The 23215-nt window shown below is 38.8% G+C and overlaps 3 protein-coding genes across 5 annotated transcripts in view; 2 read left to right on the top strand and 1 right to left on the bottom strand.

Moving 5' to 3' along the window:
- The first annotated feature begins 3252 nt into the window (after window positions 1-3252).
- On the top strand, window positions 3253-7791 carry acta1a (actin alpha 1, skeletal muscle a). Its single transcript, XM_056234343.1, has 7 exons — window positions 3253-3412; window positions 4183-4322; window positions 4428-4752; window positions 5168-5329; window positions 5968-6159; window positions 6250-6431; window positions 7423-7791. Exons 2-7 carry the CDS (start codon window positions 4194-4196, stop codon window positions 7564-7566), a joined length of 1134 nt encoding a protein of 377 aa, XP_056090318.1. The 5' UTR covers window positions 3253-3412; window positions 4183-4193; the 3' UTR covers window positions 7567-7791.
- An 849-nt stretch (window positions 7792-8640) lies between these two features.
- On the top strand, window positions 8641-13167 carry ccsapa (centriole, cilia and spindle-associated protein a). Its single transcript, XM_056234360.1, has 4 exons — window positions 8641-8927; window positions 9654-10047; window positions 10124-10428; window positions 12885-13167. The coding sequence occupies exons 2-4, from the start codon at window positions 9684-9686 to the stop codon at window positions 13062-13064; spliced, it is 849 nt and encodes a 282-aa protein (XP_056090335.1). The 5' UTR covers window positions 8641-8927; window positions 9654-9683; the 3' UTR covers window positions 13065-13167.
- A 9549-nt stretch (window positions 13168-22716) lies between these two features.
- The window catches only part of si:ch211-133l11.10 (rho-related GTP-binding protein RhoU), a 3739-nt gene continuing 3240 nt past the window's right edge, over window positions 22717-23215 (bottom strand). For all 3 annotated transcript variants that reach the window (XM_056234362.1, XM_056234361.1, XM_056234363.1), the window contains one exon: window positions 22717-23215. This exon is cut by the window's right edge and continues 73 nt beyond it. In XM_056234362.1, coding sequence (XP_056090337.1) covers window positions 22821-23215 — 395 coding nt within the window. In that variant the 3' untranslated portion in view covers window positions 22717-22820.

Below are 23215 nucleotides of genomic sequence, written 5' to 3'. Positions count from 1 at the left end.
ACAAGTAGTTAATATTAAATTACTTAGGTTAGGCTAAACATTAAATATTAGCCTACATATACGTTTGTAATATAATGTGTATTTCCATCACAAGTTTGGTCTTAAATTTCATTCAAAGTGGCATTAAAAAGGTCTTAAAAGTCTTAAATTTAACTTGTTTTTATCTGTAAACACCCTGATAAAAGCTACTTATTTAAAGCCAAATCCTGGCTTAATCTAAACCCTGTCTGTGAAACCAGGCCTTAGTGTTCAAAATGAAGCATTGTGTTTGTCATTAGTGGACCACGTTTAGCTAACATGCATCCACCAAAGATTTACCAAAACATCCGTTTATCAAATGTGAAAATGTGCAAAAATGCTCTAGATTATTTATTTTTTTGCAGGATTTGTTTGCAGATACCGCTGGGTTAGATATCTAATGCAGTGAAATCCAGACATCTAAGTGTCCAAACACTTTGTATGTGCGAGGCTTTACGTGACCTTTTTGACATCATTTTGTTTTTCTTTTACTCCTTGTTCTCATCTGTCGCTCCCACTCAGTCTTCCTCCTCTTCTTCCTCCCGCAGCTGGCGTGAAGAGAGCAGCTGAACTGATGGAGAAGCAAATGTCTCCCCTGAGCTCCTAAAAATAGGGAGGGGAGGGTAAAGTTAGTGCCGTCCACAGTAAATATGCTGGACTTTACGGGGGTTCTCTGTCACCCTATATGGGGTGGGAGCCTCAGGAGTCTCTAACCACACTAGATAAACTGTCTAGGAAATATGATACTCATTGTTTGTGAAGTGGGATTTAGCCATGGCATCAAATATCACTGAGATATGATTGTCTAATGGCTGTTTAATGACTGTCTAATAATTTAATAATAGTCTCCAAGTTTAAAAAACGGACACTTCATTAGTATCCTGTTCTCTGAAAGGCTTTGCTAAGTGGTTATTTTGATATTATTGGTCATTGGTGATACATTTGCCGTGACTTCACAGCTTTACTACTATAATTCCAGCTGATGATCAAGAAAATACAGTCAACCTTCTTTCAATAGTGATAGTATCTTTTTAATATGGTGACTACATTGTTTATTTAAACCGACTCAAGTAGGAGATTCTCCAAGATGTTTTGGTAACACTTTACAATAAGGTTCATTACTTAACATTAGTTAATCTATTTACTAACGTGAACTAACCATACATGTGTTGCTGTATTTGTTAATCTTTGTTAATGTTAGTTAATAAAAATACAGCTGTTCAGGTTAGTTCACAGTGCATTAACTAATGTTAACAGGATTTTAATAAAGTGTTAGTATATGTTAAAATTAACAAAGATTAATAAACTTTGTACAAGTACAGTTCATTATTAGTTCATGCTAACTAGTGTAGTTAATAATGAAACTTGTTGTAAAGTGTTACCGATGTTTTCTTCAACCCCTTCATACATTTTTTTGGGATGTGTATGATGGAAGTTGAAATAGATGCTGCTACTAATCATACACACACACACACACATATATATACACTCACCGGCCACTTTATTAGGTACACCTGTCCAACTGCTCGTTAACACTTAATTTCTAAGCAGCCAATCACATGGCGGCAACTCAGTGCATTTAGGCATGTAGACATGGTCAAGACAATCTCCTGCAGTTCAAACCGAGCATCAGTATGGGGAAGAAAGTTGATTTGAGTGACTTTGAACGTGGCATGATTGTTGGTGCCAGAAGGGCTGGTCTGAGTATTTCAGAAACTGCTAATCTACTGGGATTTTCACGCACAACCATCTCTAGGGTTTACAGAGAATGGTCCGAAAAAGAAAAAACATCCAGTGAGCGGCAGTTCTGTGGGCGGAAATGCCTTGTTGATGCCAGAGGTCAGAGGAGAATGGCCAGACTGGTTCGAGCTGATAGAAGGGCAACAGTGACTGAAATAACCACTCGTTACAACCGAGGTATGCAGCAAAGCATTTGTGAAGCCACAACACGCACAACCTTGAGGCGGATGGGCTACAACAGCAGAAGACTCCACCGGGTACCACTCATCTCCACTACAAATAGGAAAAAGAGGCTACAATTTGCAAGAGCTCACCAAAATTGAACAGTTGAAGACTGGAAAAATGTTGCCTGGTCTGATGAGTCTCGATTTCTGTTGAGACATTCAGATGTTAGAGTCAGAATTTGGCGTAAACAGAATGAGAACATGGAACCATCATGCCTTGTTACCACTGTGCAGGCTGGTGGTGGTGGTGTAATGGTGAGGGGGATGTTTTCCTGGCACACTTTAGGCCCCTTAGTGCCAATTGGGCATCGTTTAAATGCCACGGCCTACCTGAGCATTGTTTCTGACCATGTCCATCCCTTTATGGCCACCATGTTCCCATCCTCTGATGGCTACTTCCACCATGTCACAAAGCTCTAATCATTTCAAATTGGTTTCTTGAACATGACAATGAGTTCACTGTACTAAAATGGCCTCCACAGTCACCAGATCTCAACCCAATAGAGCATCTTTGGGATGTGGTGGAACGGGAGATTCGCATCATGGATGTGCAGCCGACAAATCTGCGGCAACTGTGTGATGCCATCATGTCAATATGGACCAAACTCCCTGAGGAATGCTTCCAGCACCTTGTTGAATCTATGCCACGAAGAATTGAGGCAGTTCTGAAGGCAAAAGGGGGTCCAACCCGTTACTAGCATGGGGTACCTAATAAAGTGGCCGGTGAGTGTATATATATATATATATATATATATATATATATATATATATATATATATATATATATACACACATATTGGTCAATTCATGCAAAATGAGATACATTTTGACATTAATATGACTTTTGAAAACTGGCCTTACTTGATTTCACCCTATTAAATATATTGCACCTAAGACTTTCATCATTCCTGGCTTTGCTATTTTTGTTTTTAACTTAACCTATAATATCTGAAATTAAAATAATTAGCCTATGAGAATTAATGCCCCACGAAAGAAAATGGTAAACAATCATAAGCCACTGCCATGACCTTATATTGGTGTATAGCCCACCACAAACACACAGTGCTGCTGGTCTCAGTGTCCACTGGTTTAATTGGTGGCGCTGGCCTCGGACTGGCCTTACACGGGCCTGCGCCCGCGCGCTGGGGTTTGGGGTCTAGAGCGCCATATATGGAGCGTCCCGCGCGCCCGGAGCGCGTCGCTGTGCGGCTCACACAGGCGAGGCGTTGAGACCCTCCGCTCGACCCAACGACACCCAAATATGGATGAGGATCGGGAAGAATTCCATTCGAATGCATTGACATTCCTTAATGGTTGTCCGAAGAGCTGTAAAAGCAGGGACGGGTATATAAGGTGTCGCGACTCACTGTGTACCAGGAGCCATTGGCACTTCAGTTTGACTTGAGGACTCTGAGCACGAGCAGACACAGGTAAGCGCGCGCTGACACCAGAACACACACACACACCCCTACGATTGAGCAGCGGATTTACTATTTCACGATTCAGACCTGGAACATTTAAGTCAAGATGTGAGTGGAAGGATTAGACGCTTATCTTGTTTTTTACAACGGTTTTGCTTTCGTTGAAGAGGAGTCAACACTTTTTTGTTGCATTGATATCATGGAAACTTTGCTCTGACTGTGTATCTTAAGTGTAAACTTAATTTTTCCGAGTGTATTTTTTTTTTATCTAGCTATTTTGTAACGAATCCGTAACGCGCAATTCACTGTAAAAATTATATTATCAATAAGTTATGACAACATGTTTTTGTTTGTAACAATACGTTAACCAATTTTCAACTTTTGTTATACTAAGTTTAGTTATACACGATTCAACTCATTTTTAAGTCAGTTTAATTAAGTTGAAATAAGTTGATTGTACTTTTAAAATAACGCAGAAACTTTTTTTACAGTAAAGCTGAATTCATTGATGTTTATTTGATTATATTGGTGCAAATGAAATACAATAAAAATGACATGTCTTCTCACATCTTTTAATTTAAATTCCACTCAGATATTTAAGTGTTAGGCAACTGAATAAATATAATTTATTTATTTATTTATTAATGTGTTTCTCAGTGTGACCTGAACATTTGTCAGCGGTTTGGTTTGGATAATGCATTCAGCTCTCACCAAATTTTATTTTGAGTTAGTAGTGTCCTCTTCAACTTTGTTTTCTCACTGACTTGGTCTATTCTTAGAACCCATCAGAATGTGCGACGACGAAGAGACCACAGCTTTGGTGTGCGACAATGGCTCTGGCCTGGTCAAGGCTGGTTTTGCCGGTGATGACGCCCCCCGGGCTGTCTTCCCCTCCATCGTCGGCCGCCCACGTCACCAGGTACAAACAGAGATCCTTTCTGGATTTGTGTTAGTCTTCGCAAGGTGAAATTGTACCGGGTTATCTTTGAGCTATTCTGATCGTGTCGCTCTTGTTCCCCTCCAGGGTGTGATGGTCGGCATGGGTCAGAAAGACTCCTACGTTGGGGACGAAGCTCAGAGCAAGAGAGGTATCCTGACCCTTAAGTACCCAATCGAGCACGGCATCATCACCAACTGGGACGACATGGAGAAGATCTGGCACCACACCTTCTACAACGAGCTCCGCGTGGCCCCCGAGGAGCACCCAACCCTGCTCACCGAGGCCCCTCTGAACCCCAAGGCTAACCGTGAGAAGATGACCCAGATCATGTTTGAGACCTTCAACGTCCCCGCCATGTACGTGGCCATCCAGGCCGTCCTGTCCCTGTATGCTTCTGGCCGTACCACCGGTAAGATTACGAAAGGGCAACAATTACTCAATCAGTTTGAATTTTATATATGGGGTGTAACAATATATCGCAATACAAAAATGCAACAATATGTATCGTGGATAGTTCATTCCAAAGTGAGAAAAAATTCAAGTTTTCAGAGTTTTAGTGCCAGTACTACATTAAACTACTGTACTATATATAATGTATAATAATGCAATGGGGGAATCTTTGTGGGTCCTGATAATGCCAGATGTCTAATGTTACCATTAAAAAGTGGTATTTTTTCGTTAGCATTTTATCATATGTCTTGAAGTATTGCAATAATATCATATCGTGATATGTATCGAATCGTTACATGAGGGTATCGTTACACCCCTATTAGCCACTAATAATGCATTTAAAACGAGCTCTCTTGTTCCCTCTCTGTCATTAGGCATTGTGCTGGACTCCGGTGATGGTGTGACCCACAATGTGCCCATCTATGAGGGTTACGCTCTTCCCCACGCCATCATGCGTTTGGACTTGGCTGGTCGTGATCTGACAGACTACCTGATGAAGATCCTGACTGAGCGCGGATACTCTTTCGTCACAACCGGTGTGTACCTCGTCACTTTTTACTGGCATACACTGCCGTTCAAAAGTTTGGGATCTGTAAGTGTTTTTTTTTTTTTTTTTTTTTTTTTTTTTTTTTTAAAGAAGTCTCTTTAAAGTCTCTGCTGTCCAAGGCTACATTTATTTGATTAAAATATATATATATATATGTTTATTATTATTTTATTAATTATTTTAATTCAATATTATGAAAATTTTAAATAACTGTTTTCTATTTTAATATATTTTAAAATGTAATTGATTCCTGTGATCAAAGCTGAACTTTCAGCATCATTACTCCAGTCTTCAGTGTCACATGATCCTTCAGAAATCACTCTAATCTGATGATTTGATGCTTAAAAAACGTTCATTATTACGATATTATCAGTTTTTTTCAGACGTTCAAAAGAACAGCATTTATTTAAAATACAATCTTTTGTAATAATGTAATGTTTTTTTGTTTGTTTTTTGTTTTAATCAAATAAATGCAGCCTTGGTGAGCAGAAGAGACTTCTTTTAAAAACATTAAAAATTGTACCGAACCAAAACTTTTAAACGGCAGTGTGTGTGTGTAGTTAACCTTCTAGCATTGTGTGAAAGAAACCAACCAAATCTGACCTTGTGATTTGTCGTTCACCACAGCTGAGCGTGAGATTGTCCGTGACATCAAGGAGAAGCTGTGCTATGTTGCCCTGGACTTTGAGAATGAGATGGCCACCGCCGCCTCCTCTTCCTCCCTGGAGAAGAGCTACGAGCTTCCCGACGGTCAGGTCATCACCATTGGTAACGAGCGCTTCCGTTGCCCCGAGACCCTGTTCCAGCCCTCGTTCATTGGTACGTCTGAAAACATCTGAAATGATCAGCGGTTGTCTTATCTTTTAGTGCCCCAGCCATTTATATGCTCTCTTTAAAACACTTGCACAGGTATGGAGTCTGCTGGCATTCATGAGACCGCTTACAACAGCATCATGAAGTGCGACATTGACATCAGGAAGGACCTGTACGCCAACAACGTTCTGTCTGGTGGTACCACAATGTACCCTGGTATTGCTGACCGTATGCAGAAGGAGATCACAGCCCTGGCTCCCAGCACAATGAAGATCAAGGTAAGAGAGCTTGACTTTAACACCCGCCAAATGCGGGTGTATTTCAGCAGTGGCGTGTAACGCAGTCCCTCCTACTAACCACTTTGGTGGGTTGAAATATATATAATAAATACATTTTTCAATTATAGTCTTTTAAAAAGAGATCTGAAATAATAAACTAATGTACTGTTGTCAGAAATATAGATTTTTCAATACAAATCGATACTGAAATATCTGAAACGCTTCCAATACTCATTTTCCGCAGAATAGATACATGATACAAGCTGCTCTTTCTCTCTCTATCATCTCTCCAACAGAGAGTTACACACAAACCCAAAGTGCGGCACATGAAGCCGCCTCTCAGTACCCCAGACAGCAACATAGTGTCGGCCCAGATCCGGCCCACATCTGGTACATGTTGACCTGGGCCGGATCTGGGCCGACACTATGTTGCTGTCTGGGACTAAATTGAGTTATTTTCCCCCACTTAAACAGTCAAATACACACAAAATAATGTCATACTGCCGGTCTTGGCGAGTATTCACGTAAACACATTCAGTTCTGTTTTAAGTGAAAGTAAACAGTTGAAAAAGAAAAGGGATGTGTAACAGTATAATGGATCAGTGCATCAGGTCTTAAAGTAACAGCAGCCTAATAAACCTCCTGCCAAATTATAAGATAATATTAAACATATTTTTTATATGTCCGTATTTCCCCATGGTGTCGATGTCAAAACTGTGGCCAGTGAAAATGGCTAGTAACTTTGGAAAACCACTAGTCACAGTGGCTGGTTAGCAAAAAAGTTATTGTCAAGCCCTGTCTACAGCAATAATACTCAAGTTGGATAATACTTTGGATTAACATGCGTTGATGAGTGTACAATATAGGCAAGGAAAGTTTATTCATTGAGTATAAAGTGTCGGTTTTTCCATGTAAACTGGATATGTGTTGATCTTCACACTTCACAGTATAGATTGGTTTTCTGAGTAATATTTGATTTCCTCCTCTGTAGATCATCGCTCCCCCTGAGCGCAAGTACTCCGTCTGGATCGGCGGATCCATCCTGGCATCCCTGTCCACCTTCCAGCAGATGTGGATCACCAAGCAGGAATACGATGAGGCCGGTCCCAGCATCGTCCACCGCAAGTGCTTCTAAGCGCCCGGCTCAAAGCGTCCGTATCGTTGCTTCCTGCTCAGGAACCGAGCTACGGTGCATTGCTCCTGTGGACAGTTTTTCTACAGCCGTTATTTATGCAACGCCGTAGGAGCGAGCAGTTGAAGCATAAACTGAGAAAAGGACACTAACACATCAAGGGAGAGAAAAATACCAAGCACTCTTATTGCACACAAATGTATTTATTACTGACTATCATGGCTTGGTATTTTTGGCGAATGCTGCTTGAAATGGAAGGACGCCTCTCCCTTAGATTCCAGTGCCATACGTTCCACTGTACGCCTGGTCCAGTTGACGACCAACACAAATCACACTTCAGCAGACAAATAAAACTGAAAATCTGTTTTTAAACATGGTGCTCGTCAATATGTCATTTCAGTACTTTTGTAAGATTCTGGGTTTCAGCCCACACTGAGACAGACTAAACAACATTTACCCAAACTCTCAGATGGTTTACTTTACACTGAGAGAAGTCTTGTTATGTCTGTAATCTGACAACTATAAACCATCTGGGCTGTTTAAATGGGCTCTAATGGAGGATGAATGTATATGGGACAATTAAGCATTACAGTAGCGCTGACAGTTTTTAGTTTATACTCTAAAGGAATCGTAATCTTTATTAGCATTTAGTGTACATCATAATACCTGATTAGGTTGATTACTTATAAACCTAAAATGAATAGTACTGATTTATTACTGATTATATTACTGAAAAATGTCCTTTATTTGGTACTAGCTGTAAAGAAAAATGTTTTGAAGACAAAGTACTACCCTGATACCATCCAATTGTCATTGATGTTTAATTTTAACCAACAGCATAGAGATCAAATCAATATGAGAATATTGTATATCCTTAACTGATTTTTTATTAGTATTGTGTAATGAGGTGAAATATTTCATCTGACAGACAGAGCTGCGCATGCGCTGAGAAACTGTCGTCGCTAGTAATGAGAGGAATGTAGTATTCTGTACCTTACAATTGAAATTCTCCAAAAACATCGCGAAAATGTCGAAGGGCAAACTAAGTCCACATATAATAATAAACTTCCTCCACCCAATAGAACAAAGTAGGTGATTATAATCAAATTAGGATCAATTAAAGGTTGGATTGGATTGTGCGTGCGTACTTGCGCATCAGGTCCTCAAGCATTCCGAGTGTGATGGTATGCGCATGCGCACTGTAGATCTCCAAACCTGTACTATCAGTGAGGGTTGTTTTTCTACTACGCAGCAGGCGCACAACAATGATGGACAGACGTATTTGCAATTCGTAAGGATGTTAGAACAAAAATGGACGTCTTTATCCAACGTTAAAGCCTAAGGAACGGAAAAGAAAGGAGTGGGTGAGTTTAACGCGCTTACATTGATCCGAGTCAATGTTTACATACACACTCGGGCGCAGGTGAAGACAGACCTGTGAACATAGCGCGAGCTGCCAGCCAAACCACACGGGTTTATTTCAGTAATTAATTAGCGATTGATATATATTTTAATAGTTTGACAAATTTCTTAATAAAAACGTGCATTATTCTTTAATGCATTGATTTTTTTTTATAGATTATGATTATGCATTCTTGAACAAGATTTATTAAAATCGTACGATAAACGTGTATTATAAACGTCACAAGAACGTAAGAAATGTCGCTTTTAGAAAGATCGGATGTGACATCGGCTTATGTATTATGTAAAGAATATAAATAAATAATGTGGGCACTGGGCTGTAACCTACTCTGCCAAAGAGCTAGAATAACAAAATACACGGTTACATTTGATTTTACGGTGTCATTGTTACAGTGTAATTATATATTTAAGTACTGATTCATATTAATTAACAACATGCACTTACTATAGGGTTAGGGGTATAGGTTTTGGTTGAGGTATAGTAATGTAATCATGTATAATTTACTGTTATTACTATGGTAAGTACATGTAACTCGGACACTAAAACAAAGTAAAATATATTGCAGTTTGCACTGTATACTACGGAAAACAGATGGTGACGTGAAGTATGCGAACATGCATTGGCAAGACTAACATTTCCCATTTACATTATAATGTTCATTCCATAGGTGACTGACTGACTATATCAACAGGGCGAAATGTCTACCTATAACAACATCATATCCATGAAGATCCGGACAGAATACATGAAAAAGTTCAGAGATCCCAAGTGGGAGACATTCTCGAAAAGTTACGAGGACTCTGTGAAGTACAGACTGACGCGAAGAGTGATGGAGCAGACACACAGACCGTTATTCGAGAACGGATGGGACAGCGGGTCCGACTCCAGCGGGACGTCCAGTCCCAAACTCCAAGGGGTGAACGTCTCAAATGGCAAACACTACATATCCTCGTCAGAGTCCAAGAATGAGACTGTGGAGGTTCAGAAGTCCCGGAAGCCGCAGGTCAATGGAGAAGTTCACACGGATACCAGTGAAACCGTGGAAAGCTTGACTCCCTTGGGTAGGTTAATGTCTTGTGTGATCAAACTTTTCCTTTAAACAAACATATCAAATGATTATTTTTGCTTTTATCACAGAAAATGATCACAAAGGTGTGACCACTAACGGACCATCAGCTTCTTATCCGAAACGGCGTCAGAGATACCGGGCGCCCCGTTCAGAGCCATGCTACCCTAATAAAGAGCTGGATAGTGATGAATCACACCTGTCCATATCAAGAAAACCACCCAGGGCCAAGAGCCAACCCCCGGGCAACACCAAGGACCGGACGTCCAACCGCGACAACAGACGCTCTTTTATCCGCAGTGACTGGGCAGAGAGGCACATTGAGACCAGGGACAGAAGAACACCGAATATCCAAACGTCTGTGTCTGCTGGAGAGGTGAGGCTTTCTGTGTCACATCTGATATTAGACTCAATGAAATCTTGATGAGAACCATATACAGTTCATAATCTCTTGCCATGAGAATCTTCTTTACCCGCATGACTTTTCTTTTTTTTTTTTATATGTATGGACAGTATATATATATATATATATATACAGGTGAAACAAAAGTTAATTTATTTCAGTAATTCAACTTAACCCTCTGATGGTCTTCGGGGTCTATTGGACCCCAAATGACTTTTGCTCAAATTAAAAAAAATGTTCTTTGTCCAAATGGTTTGAAACTTTCTACGGCTCTCAACTCTTTCTAGATCTACAAAAAAAAAAAAAAAAGTACTGATATCTGTTTTTATGTTGGCGTTACAAAAATAGTCACACTCGTGGTCTTCGGGGTCTATTGGACCCCGCAATCAAAATAAACAAAATAACATCATCAAAATCAGAAACAACGTAGAACACATAGACAGAAATGACAGAAATAAAGTGGCACACTTCCAACAATGCAAAAAACATCCACAATCCAAAATTATCATGCTCACCACAGGCGCACACACACACACAAACACACACATAAAGAGGAATACATTTATACAGGAATACATACAGACTATAAAAACTGTTCTCTTATCATTTGTAAAATAAAATAATCTAAAATGCAGAACCACCAGAAAAATAAATTGGTAACACTTAGACGCATTGAAAATGTGCGCACACACACACACACACACACACACATACACACAAACACACACACACACACAGGAATACATTTGTAAGGCTATAAAAAGTCTTATAATTTGTCAAATAAAATCATACAAAATGAAGAACCACCACAAAAATAAATTGGTGACACTGTACACATAAAAATAAAAATAAAATGTACACACACACAACAACAACAACAACAGTGAAGTGCCAAACCTGCTCCAACCCTGTCTGCAGAAGTCATGCGGTTTACCATGCATAGTGTTTTTTAAGTACAAAAAATGCTAAATTTTGACAAAAATTATTTTATTTTTGTTATAATTGTGATTTTATAATATTTAGATATGAATCCAACTGAATCCAACTTTAGAAACTATATCTTTCAGTAATTCAAATAGCAAATAGCATATAATGGAGCTCTATAGCCATCTAGTGGTTAAAGTGATTTATTACAAATTTTAACCTGTATTTTCCAAAAAATGGGCAAAAATCTTACATTAAACCTTGTAAAATTATCCATGGTATCCCCAGGAATGAAAGTTAGAAATCTGGGTCTTTTATAAAGTTTATTTAACATAAAATGCTGTTTTTTTGTAAAAATCCTATTTAATTAAATATTTATTTATTTATTTATAGAAATTTTTTAAAAAATCATAAATTCTCCAAAAACTGCACAAATGTTGAGTAAAAACATTAATAAACAGAGTAAAATTATATTTGTTAAAAAAAAAAAATTTGTTCGGTTACAAAATTAAATGTTGTTGTCTGGGGTCCAATAGACCCCGAAGACCACGAGTGTGACTTTTTTTTGAAGACCATCAGAGGGTTAAAAGGTGAAACTAATATATTATATAGACTCATTACATGCAGAGTGAGATATGTCAAGCCTTTATTTGTTATAATTTTGATGATTATGGCTTACAGCTTATGAAAACCCCAAATTCAAATTTAGAATATTGTGCATGTAATATAAAAAATACAATTTTTTTCTAATATTTATATATAGAAACATTGCTGATATATATTAAAATAAAATATTTTGGCCATGCAATTTATAACAATAACATATTTTGGCTAATTTATTTATTTATTTTTCGGTATGGGTAGCCATTAGCCGAAGTAAATTTAATTTATATATATATATATTCTAATAATTCTTTTTACATTTTCTATATATTTACTATTATATTTATATTTCAGATGTTTTGTAATATATTTTCTCATAATATGTGGCCATATATAATTTCTTATGTATCTAAATATATTGTATGGGGTAGCCATTAGCAGAAGTGGTATTATAATATATATAAATATATATAGCTAACATTTTAAATATATTTTTTATACATATTTCTGATATTTTTGGCCATATATAATTTAATATATCTAAATATATTTATATTGCCCAATATATTTATATTTTGTTTACACACTTTTTGCTGTATGGGTAGCCATTAGCAGAAGTGAACACGAGTGTGTTTTTAACAGATTTGAATAAATTATACATACAAAGAGGGGAAATTCTGAAGTGGCTAAACAGTCGTGTCCTAATCAGTGGAATGAAGCAGCGAGTGAGACGTGACACTGCGTGAGGAAGCGGTGAATTATTCAGCCTGGAGCAGTGATATCCTTCTCTGGTTTACAAAGGTTCAGTAGGTTAAACAAAGTTGTTTTTCGTCACTGTAGAAAACCGCAAATGCGTTAAATCAGAGTGCCCAGAATCAGAATACATCTGATTTAATTTCCAGATTCATCAGGCCGACGTGGGCGTCCAGACACGAAGAGAGTCTAAAAAAGGTGTGCGGGCGTCAGAGCACCGGAGGGCGAGGTCAGCTGACCCGGAGAAGGCCCGGAGATCAGCCCTGAGCGTGACGGACGAGCGCTGGATGACGGAGTACATGCGCTGCTTCTCTGCTCGACTGAGGTAGAGGCTGATCCAGGATCAGTGGATTAGACACGAGGCGGCAGGAAACAGATCCCAAACCAGCACCACAGGACCGTTACAGCAGAGTTTGAGGAAGAGGTTACATGCATTCCTTTATATATTCCATATGACAACAAAAAATACAGAGATTATTCATTAAATATAAAAATAGTTCATATTTTTGATGCTGGCTACAATCACTTTCTCATGAATGCATACCAGGACCAAACATTTAACTACTAAAACACATTTGATATTGTTTGTAATATTTTCAATAGCTTATTGATTGTTATTTTATTCCCAATTCAGTGTTTGATGTCGTTGTAAAAAGGTTTCAGATCTTCTATCCTGACTTTAAACATGGGCTGCAGGGATTTAATGATCAAAGATAATTTGAGTGGACCAAACATTCGATATCTGTTCATGACTCAGATGATTGTTATTGAATGTTATTCTAGATAAACACGTCAGCTGATAAATGTAGTTCTTTTGAATGTGATTGACTGATATTTGGTTTGTTTGATTTGATCACATGGTCTCAGTGATTTGGTGTTTGAGAGGCCGTGTTAGTGCTGTGCTACTATGTACTTTTGCGAGTCACGAGAAGTGTGTTTTCCTCACCAATCACCAACAACCATCCTTTTAATCCACTCTTTGCACAAAGATGTCACATATTTAATATTTTTAGATGGAAAAATAATTGAGGGCTAGTTGAATGCCATCTTTTGATTCTTGTGAATGTGATAATTTCAACTGCGCAAATTATTATTATTATTATTCTGAGCACAGATTTGATATGAAACATATTTGCTCACATGTATATTTTTTTTGCTTCTCTGTGATATTAAAATGCATCAACACTGGTCATGTCGTAGACACTTTGAATGAGCCGTGACGCTTTACTTGAAACTTCATGTTTGTCGGGAGAAGTGTTAGTCTTAATAATTGGTTGCCTGTTATCTGGACTTATTCAGTTATTCACTTGCTTGTGATTTCATAAAAGAAAACTCACTCTGTTTAAGGCGAATCACAATGACGTTCTTGAATGAAGTATATAAAATATGCTAACTTGTGGATTTTCTTCAGCAATGTTTACATTTTGACCACTGTATTTGTATTTGAGAACATATTTTCATTTGCAGAACAGAAATACTCCTAATAATGCATTGCAGTGAATAAACTATGTTTGAGTAACGTCATGTCCCTCTGATATTCTGTTCATAAATCACAATATATGGGTCAAAATCCGACATGGGATTAATTAAATTTGACAAATCACGGAAAAATGTTTTATTGGAAAACTTTGATAATTGCCTTAATCTTGTAAACAACAGAGAAGATAGTGATCGAACTACATTTGATTGAAATTCCTGAATCTTTCATCAGCATAAGAGAGTCAAATTGGACGACTACAGGGACTCATTTCACGATCACTCGTTTAACCGTTCATCTATTGCCAAAATTATGAGAGGAAAAAAAGATCAGTTAAAAATCAGGGTTCGTACAGACACTAAAATGCAATTCCAGGACTTTTCAAGCACTACTTTTTGGTTTTCAAGGACTACGATCAGAGATGTCACTTATCAAACGATATCTTTATTGTCTTTCAAATTCTAAAAAAGGTAAATATATAAACAAAAATAAACTAATAAAACAAAATGGTACAAATAAATTGCAATGACCGTGGAAACTTTAACCATTGAAAGACAAAGATATCGCTTTCCTTATTCAAACTGTTTTTTTCTCCCATGAATATATGATTGACCTGAAGAATGAAAGATGTATCATATACTGGGATATTTATATGAGCAATATCAAGCAAAATGGCTCTATTTAAGACAGGCTGCAGCGTTGATTTTGTGTGAAAAGATTGTTTTATCAATCAAATTACTTCAAGCACTTTTCAAGTATCTTTTCATAAATTTGGCTGTTTTTAAAAAATTAATTCAAGTATTTAAAGCACTTTAAACATCTTGAACCCTGGAGAATAGAAAACTACAGGTTTCCAGTGTGCTCTTTTGGATCTCACTATGTGTGTGTGTGTGTGTGTGTGTGTGTGGTTAATGTCAACACTTCAGCTGGTTCTCTAATAAGAGTTTCTTCACATATGCCATAAACTGTCAGGCATCCACAGCACAGTCCAAATCCTCTCGCCACCTCAGAGACCAGCTGAGGTTTCGTCTGGACCTGCTGACGGACAGCACACAGCTTGGAGGTCTGGATCATGTCGTGATGTAATGCATGTCTTTGTTTTCTAGGCTGTTAAACAGCGTGATTCGAAGTGCTGACGTGCCATTGTGATCTGTTTAACCGGCACTATATATAGACACCTGCTAAAAGTCTAATCTCACTGACAGCTGCATGTCTGTGAAGCGCGGTGGACAGAAAACTAATGTGTGTGTGTGTGCTGGGAGATGTGCTAGAAAGTGTGCGTCACCAGAGAAGAGTTGTGTTTTACTGGTATACTGTGTCTAAACAAACATGTGTTGGGTTTTTTCAATCAGAAGCTGCATCTGTGGCTCTAAGGTTTGAAACTTTAGACACTCGTGTTACACTTGCCCACCTCCTTCATCTCCTTCCCGTTACACAGCAGATCCTGGGCGACGCTGATGAAGACCATTAACCAGAAGAAGAGCAGCTGTTTCTGTATCACACCTGTCCACACTGATCTTCGCCAACCCGAGCTTCTGTCGACCACTGGACCAGGAACTTTATAGAGTGCAGATTACGAAGATAGCGCACGTACGTCTCCAAGATGTCTGTTAAAGAGCACTTGATCTGGAAAACATCTGTTGTATACAAAACATTTGATAAACATCTTTTAAAAGAGCAGTTTTGCATACATTCTAAATCATAAACATCTTTAAGACATTTTCTGAATGTCTATTTAACATCTTCCAAATGTCAAATAGACATATCCGCAATGTATTCAGAGTAACGTTAGTATGCTATCTGTAGCCTAGCCTACTTATCTAAAAGTCAGCACATTTAACCTGGCTAAATATAATAACAATAATGAAGTTGAAAAAATTCCCTCATTTATATAACTCTTTGAAAGCATAGTGATACAGTATTGAACTCAAAGTTAATAATTAATAGATTATTAATAGTCTAGATAATAAAATGAGTCAGGCTTTCCTACAACTAAATGCTAATGATATTTAGTTTAGCTGCTACCTGTTTGACGAATCAGACAACCGTTAGAAAGCAGCGGCTTCAAAATTCACATTAAGATTCGAGCGTATCATTTATGTTGAAACCCTAAACTTTAATGTCTCTAGTAATATTACACACACCACACATCTATTATAAGGCCAGTTCATACAAAAACGATAACTAAAGATAACCATAACAATATTACTAAATTAGCTTCCACACCACAGAACGATAAACCTCTGTCTTAAAGTCTCGTGCTCTTTAAAGCGGAATGGATTCTGATTGGCTGTCAATGTTTTTTTTGTTTTTATTATAATTTCTCTGTGGCGTTATCGTTAATAATAAAGTTGTGGTGTGGACTGCTATTCTTTTATATTTAAAAACGATTTTAGAACTATACCTCATAGTTATCGACTCCTTGATGTGAATGGGCCTTTAAAATTCTCATAACTTGGGTTTTAGGATGAACTGAACAGAATTGTTTGGGACACTATCTGTCACTGTAAAGCTGTTTTAGATTTACTTTTTATTGTGAAAAGTGATATAAATCCTTTTTTTATATTTTTAAAAAATCAATTTTTCCAATTTAATTGAATCCCAATGCCAAAAATAGTGGGTTGAACCCCGAGGTGAGGCGGGTGAGTGCTGCTGTGCTGTCACTGTCGGTCAGTGTGTCCTGTAGGATTATTCCACATGTGATGAACATCTGTCCTCCTGTCTGTCCAGATCTGAACCATGCACTGTCCCGTCTGAATGGAGCCGTGTGTAAGTATTAGTGCCTCTGCACCTGTCGAGCACCTGAGCACATCATTAGCACACATCCCTGCTGTACGTGTAACATGTTTTACATGATGTTTTACATTTAAAGAAATGGAGCTTTATATTGACGCAATTCGATTTTCTATGAAGCAAAAAAGTGGCAATGTCTTTATAGGATCTACATCAATCCCCCAGACTCTCTTACATTTGGCTTTTTGTAAACTGTTGTTTTTGTAACATTATTTTCTGTTAATTAAAAAACAAACAATCAAAAACCAGGCGCACAGAAATCATGAGATTACTTGTCATACTTAGCCTGGTTAAAACCAGACCATTTTCAGTTGTAACTGAGGCCTTTTCCACACGGACACGGGTATTTTTATAACCGGGGTTTTTCCTACAGCGTTTAAAAAAAAAAAAATCCCGTCCACACATGCTCGGTCTCCGTCTACATGAAAACGCAAAAACACGCTATTAAGCGCGGTCAAGAGCATGCCACGCCAGCAGGCGGCGATATAAACCTTAACCGCAAAGCCACGTTGGCCAATCAGAAGCGCAAATCTGACGTCAAACACAGCGGATAACGGCGCACACTCTCTGACGTCGCAAGGCAAAACCCCGGTTTCACTAGGCTTGTTTGAGATGCGCCTTGCCTCGCCTGAAATGTAGTCGAGAGTAGGCGGCTGCAGTGAGAGGAGGAGTGAAAAAAGCGCAGGCAAGCCGGACAGATCGCTCTTCTCGCAGTGGATCTGACACCTGTGAGATCAAAGGCGGATATCGCGGGATTCACGGGATTCACACTCGTGCACGGTGTTGCTAATAAACTGGATGTATTTTAAGTTTTGTTGCTTGAATATGAAAATAAATATAATGAACAAGACACTCAAAGTACTTATTTAATTCCATTTTAAATAGGCCTATATGTTTATGAATCATTTTTTTTCTTTACAGATATGTGTTTTTATTTTTAATTAAAAAAAAAATTACACCAAATAGATCGCACTGTCTGAGAGTTTGGGGATATCCACACATAATCTATACACATAAAACATGATATCAGAGTTTTAAAATCAAACATTTTAAAAGAGAACAATACATCACGGTTGTTTAAACCAATGAGCATTAAGCTGTGTCGTCAGCAAGTCGTTTCCCATCATGCTTTTGATCAGCGTTGTCGGTGGAGAGCAACTGCGCGCGACTGCAGAATCCGACACGTGCGCCTTGCGGTCGCGAGAGTTATTTGACACACGTCGGCATGACATCAGAGCAAGGCGGACCGCACTCGGACACATTTCTAACCGGCATGCATCTCGCGCTGATCACCGGTGATCGGTTCTGCGCAGATTTTGCTCATTTCAAACAAGCCTACTGTCTACACGACAACACTGTAACCGGCGTTTCTGAAAATCCTCACCCTGGCAGGGGTTTTAAAAAATGTTCGGTTTCAGTGCGTTTTCGTGTGGACGAACGGCCGAACCGCGTAAAAAAAGTCACGGTTATAAAAATACCCGTGTCCGTGTGGACAGGGCCTGAGTTATGGTCTGGCAAAGCGTCATAGACAAATCATTTCCAGAGGGGCGTCACCAACGGACGTCGCGGATAGACCTAAACCCAATCAGAGCGATGAAGGAGATGACGTATGCAGAGCGGCGGAGAAACATCTCCGAGTGTTTGTTCTTTGCTCGGTTTTTAACAAAAAGGAAACGTTCAAATCGCTTAAAACAGACGCGATAGCTGATTGGAACGAGTGATGTTCGGCGGCGGCATCCATCTTTGTAATGTAGGCTACAAAATCTGCTTCAAAACCCCAGCGCTGTCGTCATCGTGTAAAGCCCGCCCCAACGTTTCTGATTGGTGCCGCGATTTCAGCGGATTGGAAATGGGCTTGAATGAGCTCTTTGCCAGACTAACTTTCAGAGCAAATCTAAATTTGCCGGAAGTTGTCTGGGTTTTTCCAGGCTAGTTCATACTTACATTTGAATAAAAACACTATCCCCAAGTAATACAGGTGCACTCTAACCATGTGTGGGTGCCACTGCATTGGATAACATATCAAAGCAAATGTCATTTATTTTAAAGAAAGCATTTTTCAAGTGTGTGTGTGTGTGTGTGTGTGTGTGTGTGTGTGTTGATAGTTAATTTGATGAACTCCACCTGTGGTTATACTGCTAAAAAAGACCCGTGAACTTGAGGAGGACTGAGGTCATCCTCTTAAAAACACCAAAGACACTGAGTAAAATGAAGTGAAGAGAAAAGCTCATGCAGATACAGGCACTAATATTGAAATTGTATTGATTTCCATGAGACTTCAAGTGTGACTTAAAACTCTAATCATATCATATAAAACAACTTAATCTCTATCATGGCCACATAGCGGTGAAACCATTACTGTCAATCCAGCAGCACACACACACACACACACACACACACAGAAGACGCTTCTGGTTGGATGACTTCAACCTCTTGGTTTAACCGGTTTTACCTGATGTTCAGGATGTAACTCAACAGCGTCCTCTACAGGTGGAGCTCCATTAATACTCTGGTTCTGCTTCAGGAGCACATGACACCAGCACATTTAGAGAGACAATTAAAGCCTTAGATTCCACACATACTGACAATAACAGTGTATTAAATGCGTTAAGAAAAAAATATTGTTCCCAACTATGGCTTTTGGAGACAAAAAATATGCAACATCACCACCATCTAGCTTGAATAATGGACTACTTTTCACATGTGTGTCACATTGATAACCTTGGTTTTCAGCAGCTCTCAAGGCCTGTTGTACTGATGTTATTCCTGCATGATTTCTGCAGCAGGTGGAGGTTGAGGTCAAGAGATCCTGTTGAGGGGAAAAGCAGTCGCCATCTGCCCGCCTAATTCCCACAGGTGGCTTCTGTCTCGACCCATTACAGGATCAACTGAGACACAGGAGCCGACCTGACCGCCTGCCCAAGCAAAGTAACTTTGAGTGAATTTATATTAGTGCTGTCAAATCGATTGTTTGAGAATAATCGCATCTAACATAAAAGTTTGTATAGGCCTATATGTTTGTGTGTGTATATATATATATATATATATATATATATATATTTATATACAGTATATATATATATACACAGTATATATATATATATATATATATATATATATATGATGCAATTAACAACACTTATTTATATATTTAAAAAATCAACAATTTCAGAATTGAAATACTGAGCAATGTAATGACACCTAATAAATCATGATGTAAAAAATGAAAATGTTTAAGTTCTTATGAAAAAAACTAAACAAAATAGAATGTCCTCGTTTGAAAACGAGGACATATTTTCCTCGTTTTTTATATATAATTATTTTAAATAAATACATTTCTGTAGCTCAAATAGCCTAAACAAAACATGTAGAAACGCCAAGATCCTGGGTTTGATTTTCAGGCAATGCATAATCGTTGAATGCAATATAAGTCGCCTTAAATACAACCATCTGCCAAATGCATGAACGTAACATTTATGCAACTTCCATAGACATTGAAATTCATATTATTAGTGGACCATCAATAATAGTTTTACGTTGAGCCTTTATGCTGTCTTCGCATGCTATCGGAATTATCGTAGTTTCCTCGTTAAAAATTGGACATGACCGTCCTCTCAAGTCGAATTTACCACTGTGAAGCCGAGATCATTTTGATACGTTCCCGAGTTGGGAGGGAAATTTTAAACATGGCGGAGGGGAGAACGATTGCTGTTGTGACTGCTATTTTAAACTTCCCTCTCGATACGGTTCACCCGTAAAAACAACTTTTTCCTCGAATGTTGAAGCCTGTGAAACTCTGAAGCCTGTGGTTGCTTGCTTTCTAAAAGGGGCTAGAAGGCTCAACCCGCCTCATCCCTTACCATTCCCATGTGGGACCTGTCGACGGTCCTTTCTACTTTAGCTTAAGACCGCCCTTCTGCTAGCATTGGCATCGGTCAAGCGAGTGGGTGATTTGCCAGAGCTCTCCGCGAGCGTTTCTTTGCCGTAAGTTTGGGCCTAACGACTGCAGAGTCGTCCTGAAACCAAGAAACACGGCTATGTACCCAAGGTTTTCCCAATAAATAGGAAAGAATAATCCTGGTACCCTCCATGATTCCTGTTTTTTTCCGACAACAAAGCACACGACGAGCTCACGACTTCAGAAGTGGGAAGTAGGACATTTCCGATTCCGTCCCTCCACTCAAAATCCTTGAAGAAGTTCAAGAGTTTATACATCGCTAAACTTGTGTGGCTTAAAACATTAAATTCAATATATTTCCACATTCTACAGCACGAGCACCAGCCGACACCTGTGAGTGGGACATTAGAGGCTAAACGCTGCTGTTCAGAGGGTTTTGTGTGATTTCAGTGGTCAGATCCACTCAGAGCCTGAAGCCTGCGGTAAGTATCATTGTGCGGGTAATTGTTATTCTGTGACGGCGGCAATTACGTCCCGCCGTGAGAGTCCCAGATTGCCGAGGGAAAAGCGTATAGCACAATGATGTAAAAGAATAAGATCTGATTAAAAGCTTTAGTGCCATACAGACCTTTGACAGGGCCGTCTGAACGGGCCAAGTTCATTTTCCTTGAAGCAAATCTACCTCTAGTCTAATTTAAATGTACGAGACGAAAACATGTTAACTCTTTTTTTGTTTCAACACACATGCATTTCTAAATCTTTTAAAACACTGTTTAATATTACACAATCTTGCGTACAAAATGAAGTAAACAGTAGAAATGAAGTTGTAAACAAAACATCAGACTGTACAGGAGTACAGCAGGTGTAACGCAGACATCAAATCCCTCTCCTTCAGTCTGTTCATCAGCTTATCCACTGCTACAAATCAAGGGTACTGGGCCAAAACACACACACACACACACACACACACACACTACCGGCTCACGCACACGTATACACAACATATTACAGGTGACGCTATATCTGGTAACACTTTACAATAAGGGTGTTTGTTAACATTAGTTAACAAGGCTACACTTCTACAGCATTTATTAATCTTGATCTCAACATTTACAAATACATTTTTAAGATCAAAAGATGCGTTAAATTAAATTAGTTAATGTACTGTGAAATAACATGAACATTTTTTTATGAACTTACATGAACACAACTGTAAATGCTGTAAAAATATATTGCTCATTGTTAGTTCATGTTAGTTAATGCATTATTGAAGCTTTATTGTAAAGTGTTGCTATATATATATATATTATATATCCTTTAATTTTTACTATTCTTTAATAATAATATATTATTTAACATGTCTACAAATGGTTTCCAGTCCTTTTCTCTTCTCTTACTCCAACCACAAGGGCTTTTACAAAAAGTATACAATAAAAATGATTAATTTTCTGTAAATAAATGCAATGATGTATACAATAACTTATTAATTTCTCTGATGTCATTATTAATGTCTCTGAACTCTGCATCATTGCTTAAAACGTGACCTTAGGAAATTTGTACATCAACAGAAATGATCGTTTTGTTGATGTATAAAATAAATGTCCTCAACATGAAATCAGAACTGACTATTTACTTTCTTAATGCACATTTTTGGGTAGTTTGTGCATGATTCACTCCACGCTATTACAAAGAAACAAAATGCTAGTCACTGTAATGTTTATAAAAAAGATATATAATTTGGTTCGCCTCCAAAATGATGTTCCGTTCCATTTCAGCCACTTTTCACGATAAGTTCACGTCCCGTCCTACAATGTTTCTCGTCGAATATCCTGTTTGATTTCGAAATGCATCACAGTTAAATGTGTTTGTGAGTCGCATCTCATCTTGACTTGACTTTAAACTGACTCAAACTCCCCGTCACTGAAGCTCAAAGCCCTGGACGCAGCTCAGCTTCCTCCACCATGTGTCCGAGAGCTGTTTGAGTTTATCTGGAGTTTTTTCCCTCAGCGTGAGCATCCTCGGCTCGTCCGCGCGCCGCATGCTGGCCAAGATGGCGCCGTCGAACACTTCCTTGAGGTTCTTCTGCGTCAGTGCGGAGCACTCGGCGAACGTCCCGGCACCGATGCTCCGGGCGCACAGGCGGGCCTCGTCTCTGCTCACCGGTCTCTCCTGGACGCCTGCGAGTCGGATCAGCACCTGGACGTCCTCCTGCAGGTCGCACTGGGTGCCCACGAGGATGATGGGAACGCCGGGACAGAGGCGATGAACCTCGGGGGCCCAGCGGTCCGTCACGCTCCTGAAGGAGGACGGGA

Source organism: Rhinichthys klamathensis, unplaced genomic scaffold (genome assembly GCF_029890125.1).
Source record: "Rhinichthys klamathensis goyatoka isolate OS25496 unplaced genomic scaffold, OSU_Roscu_1.1 h1tg000393l_1, whole genome shotgun sequence".
Taxonomy (NCBI): domain Eukaryota; kingdom Metazoa; phylum Chordata; class Actinopteri; order Cypriniformes; family Leuciscidae; genus Rhinichthys; species Rhinichthys klamathensis.
The sequence above is the reverse complement of the archived record's forward strand: the minus strand, read 5'-3'. Positions and strand labels throughout refer to the sequence as shown.

Excerpts from the sequence above, each read along its gene's own strand:
- acta1a (XM_056234343.1), top strand. The coding sequence starts at position 4,194 with ATGTGCGACGACGAAGAGACCACAGCTTTGGTGTGCGACAATGGCTCT. Across the intron at positions 4,323-4,427 it reads TCGGCCGCCCACGTCACCAG|GGTGTGATGGTCGGCATGGG; the intron begins GTACAAACAGAG and ends GTTCCCCTCCAG. Across the intron at positions 6,432-7,422 it reads CCAGCACAATGAAGATCAAG|ATCATCGCTCCCCCTGAGCG; the intron begins GTAAGAGAGCTT and ends CCTCCTCTGTAG.
- ccsapa (XM_056234360.1), top strand. The coding sequence starts at position 9,684 with ATGTCTACCTATAACAACATCATATCCATGAAGATCCGGACAGAATAC. Across the intron at positions 10,048-10,123 it reads GGAAAGCTTGACTCCCTTGG|AAAATGATCACAAAGGTGTG; the intron begins GTAGGTTAATGT and ends CTTTTATCACAG. Across the intron at positions 10,429-12,884 it reads CGTCTGTGTCTGCTGGAGAG|ATTCATCAGGCCGACGTGGG; the intron begins GTGAGGCTTTCT and ends TTTAATTTCCAG.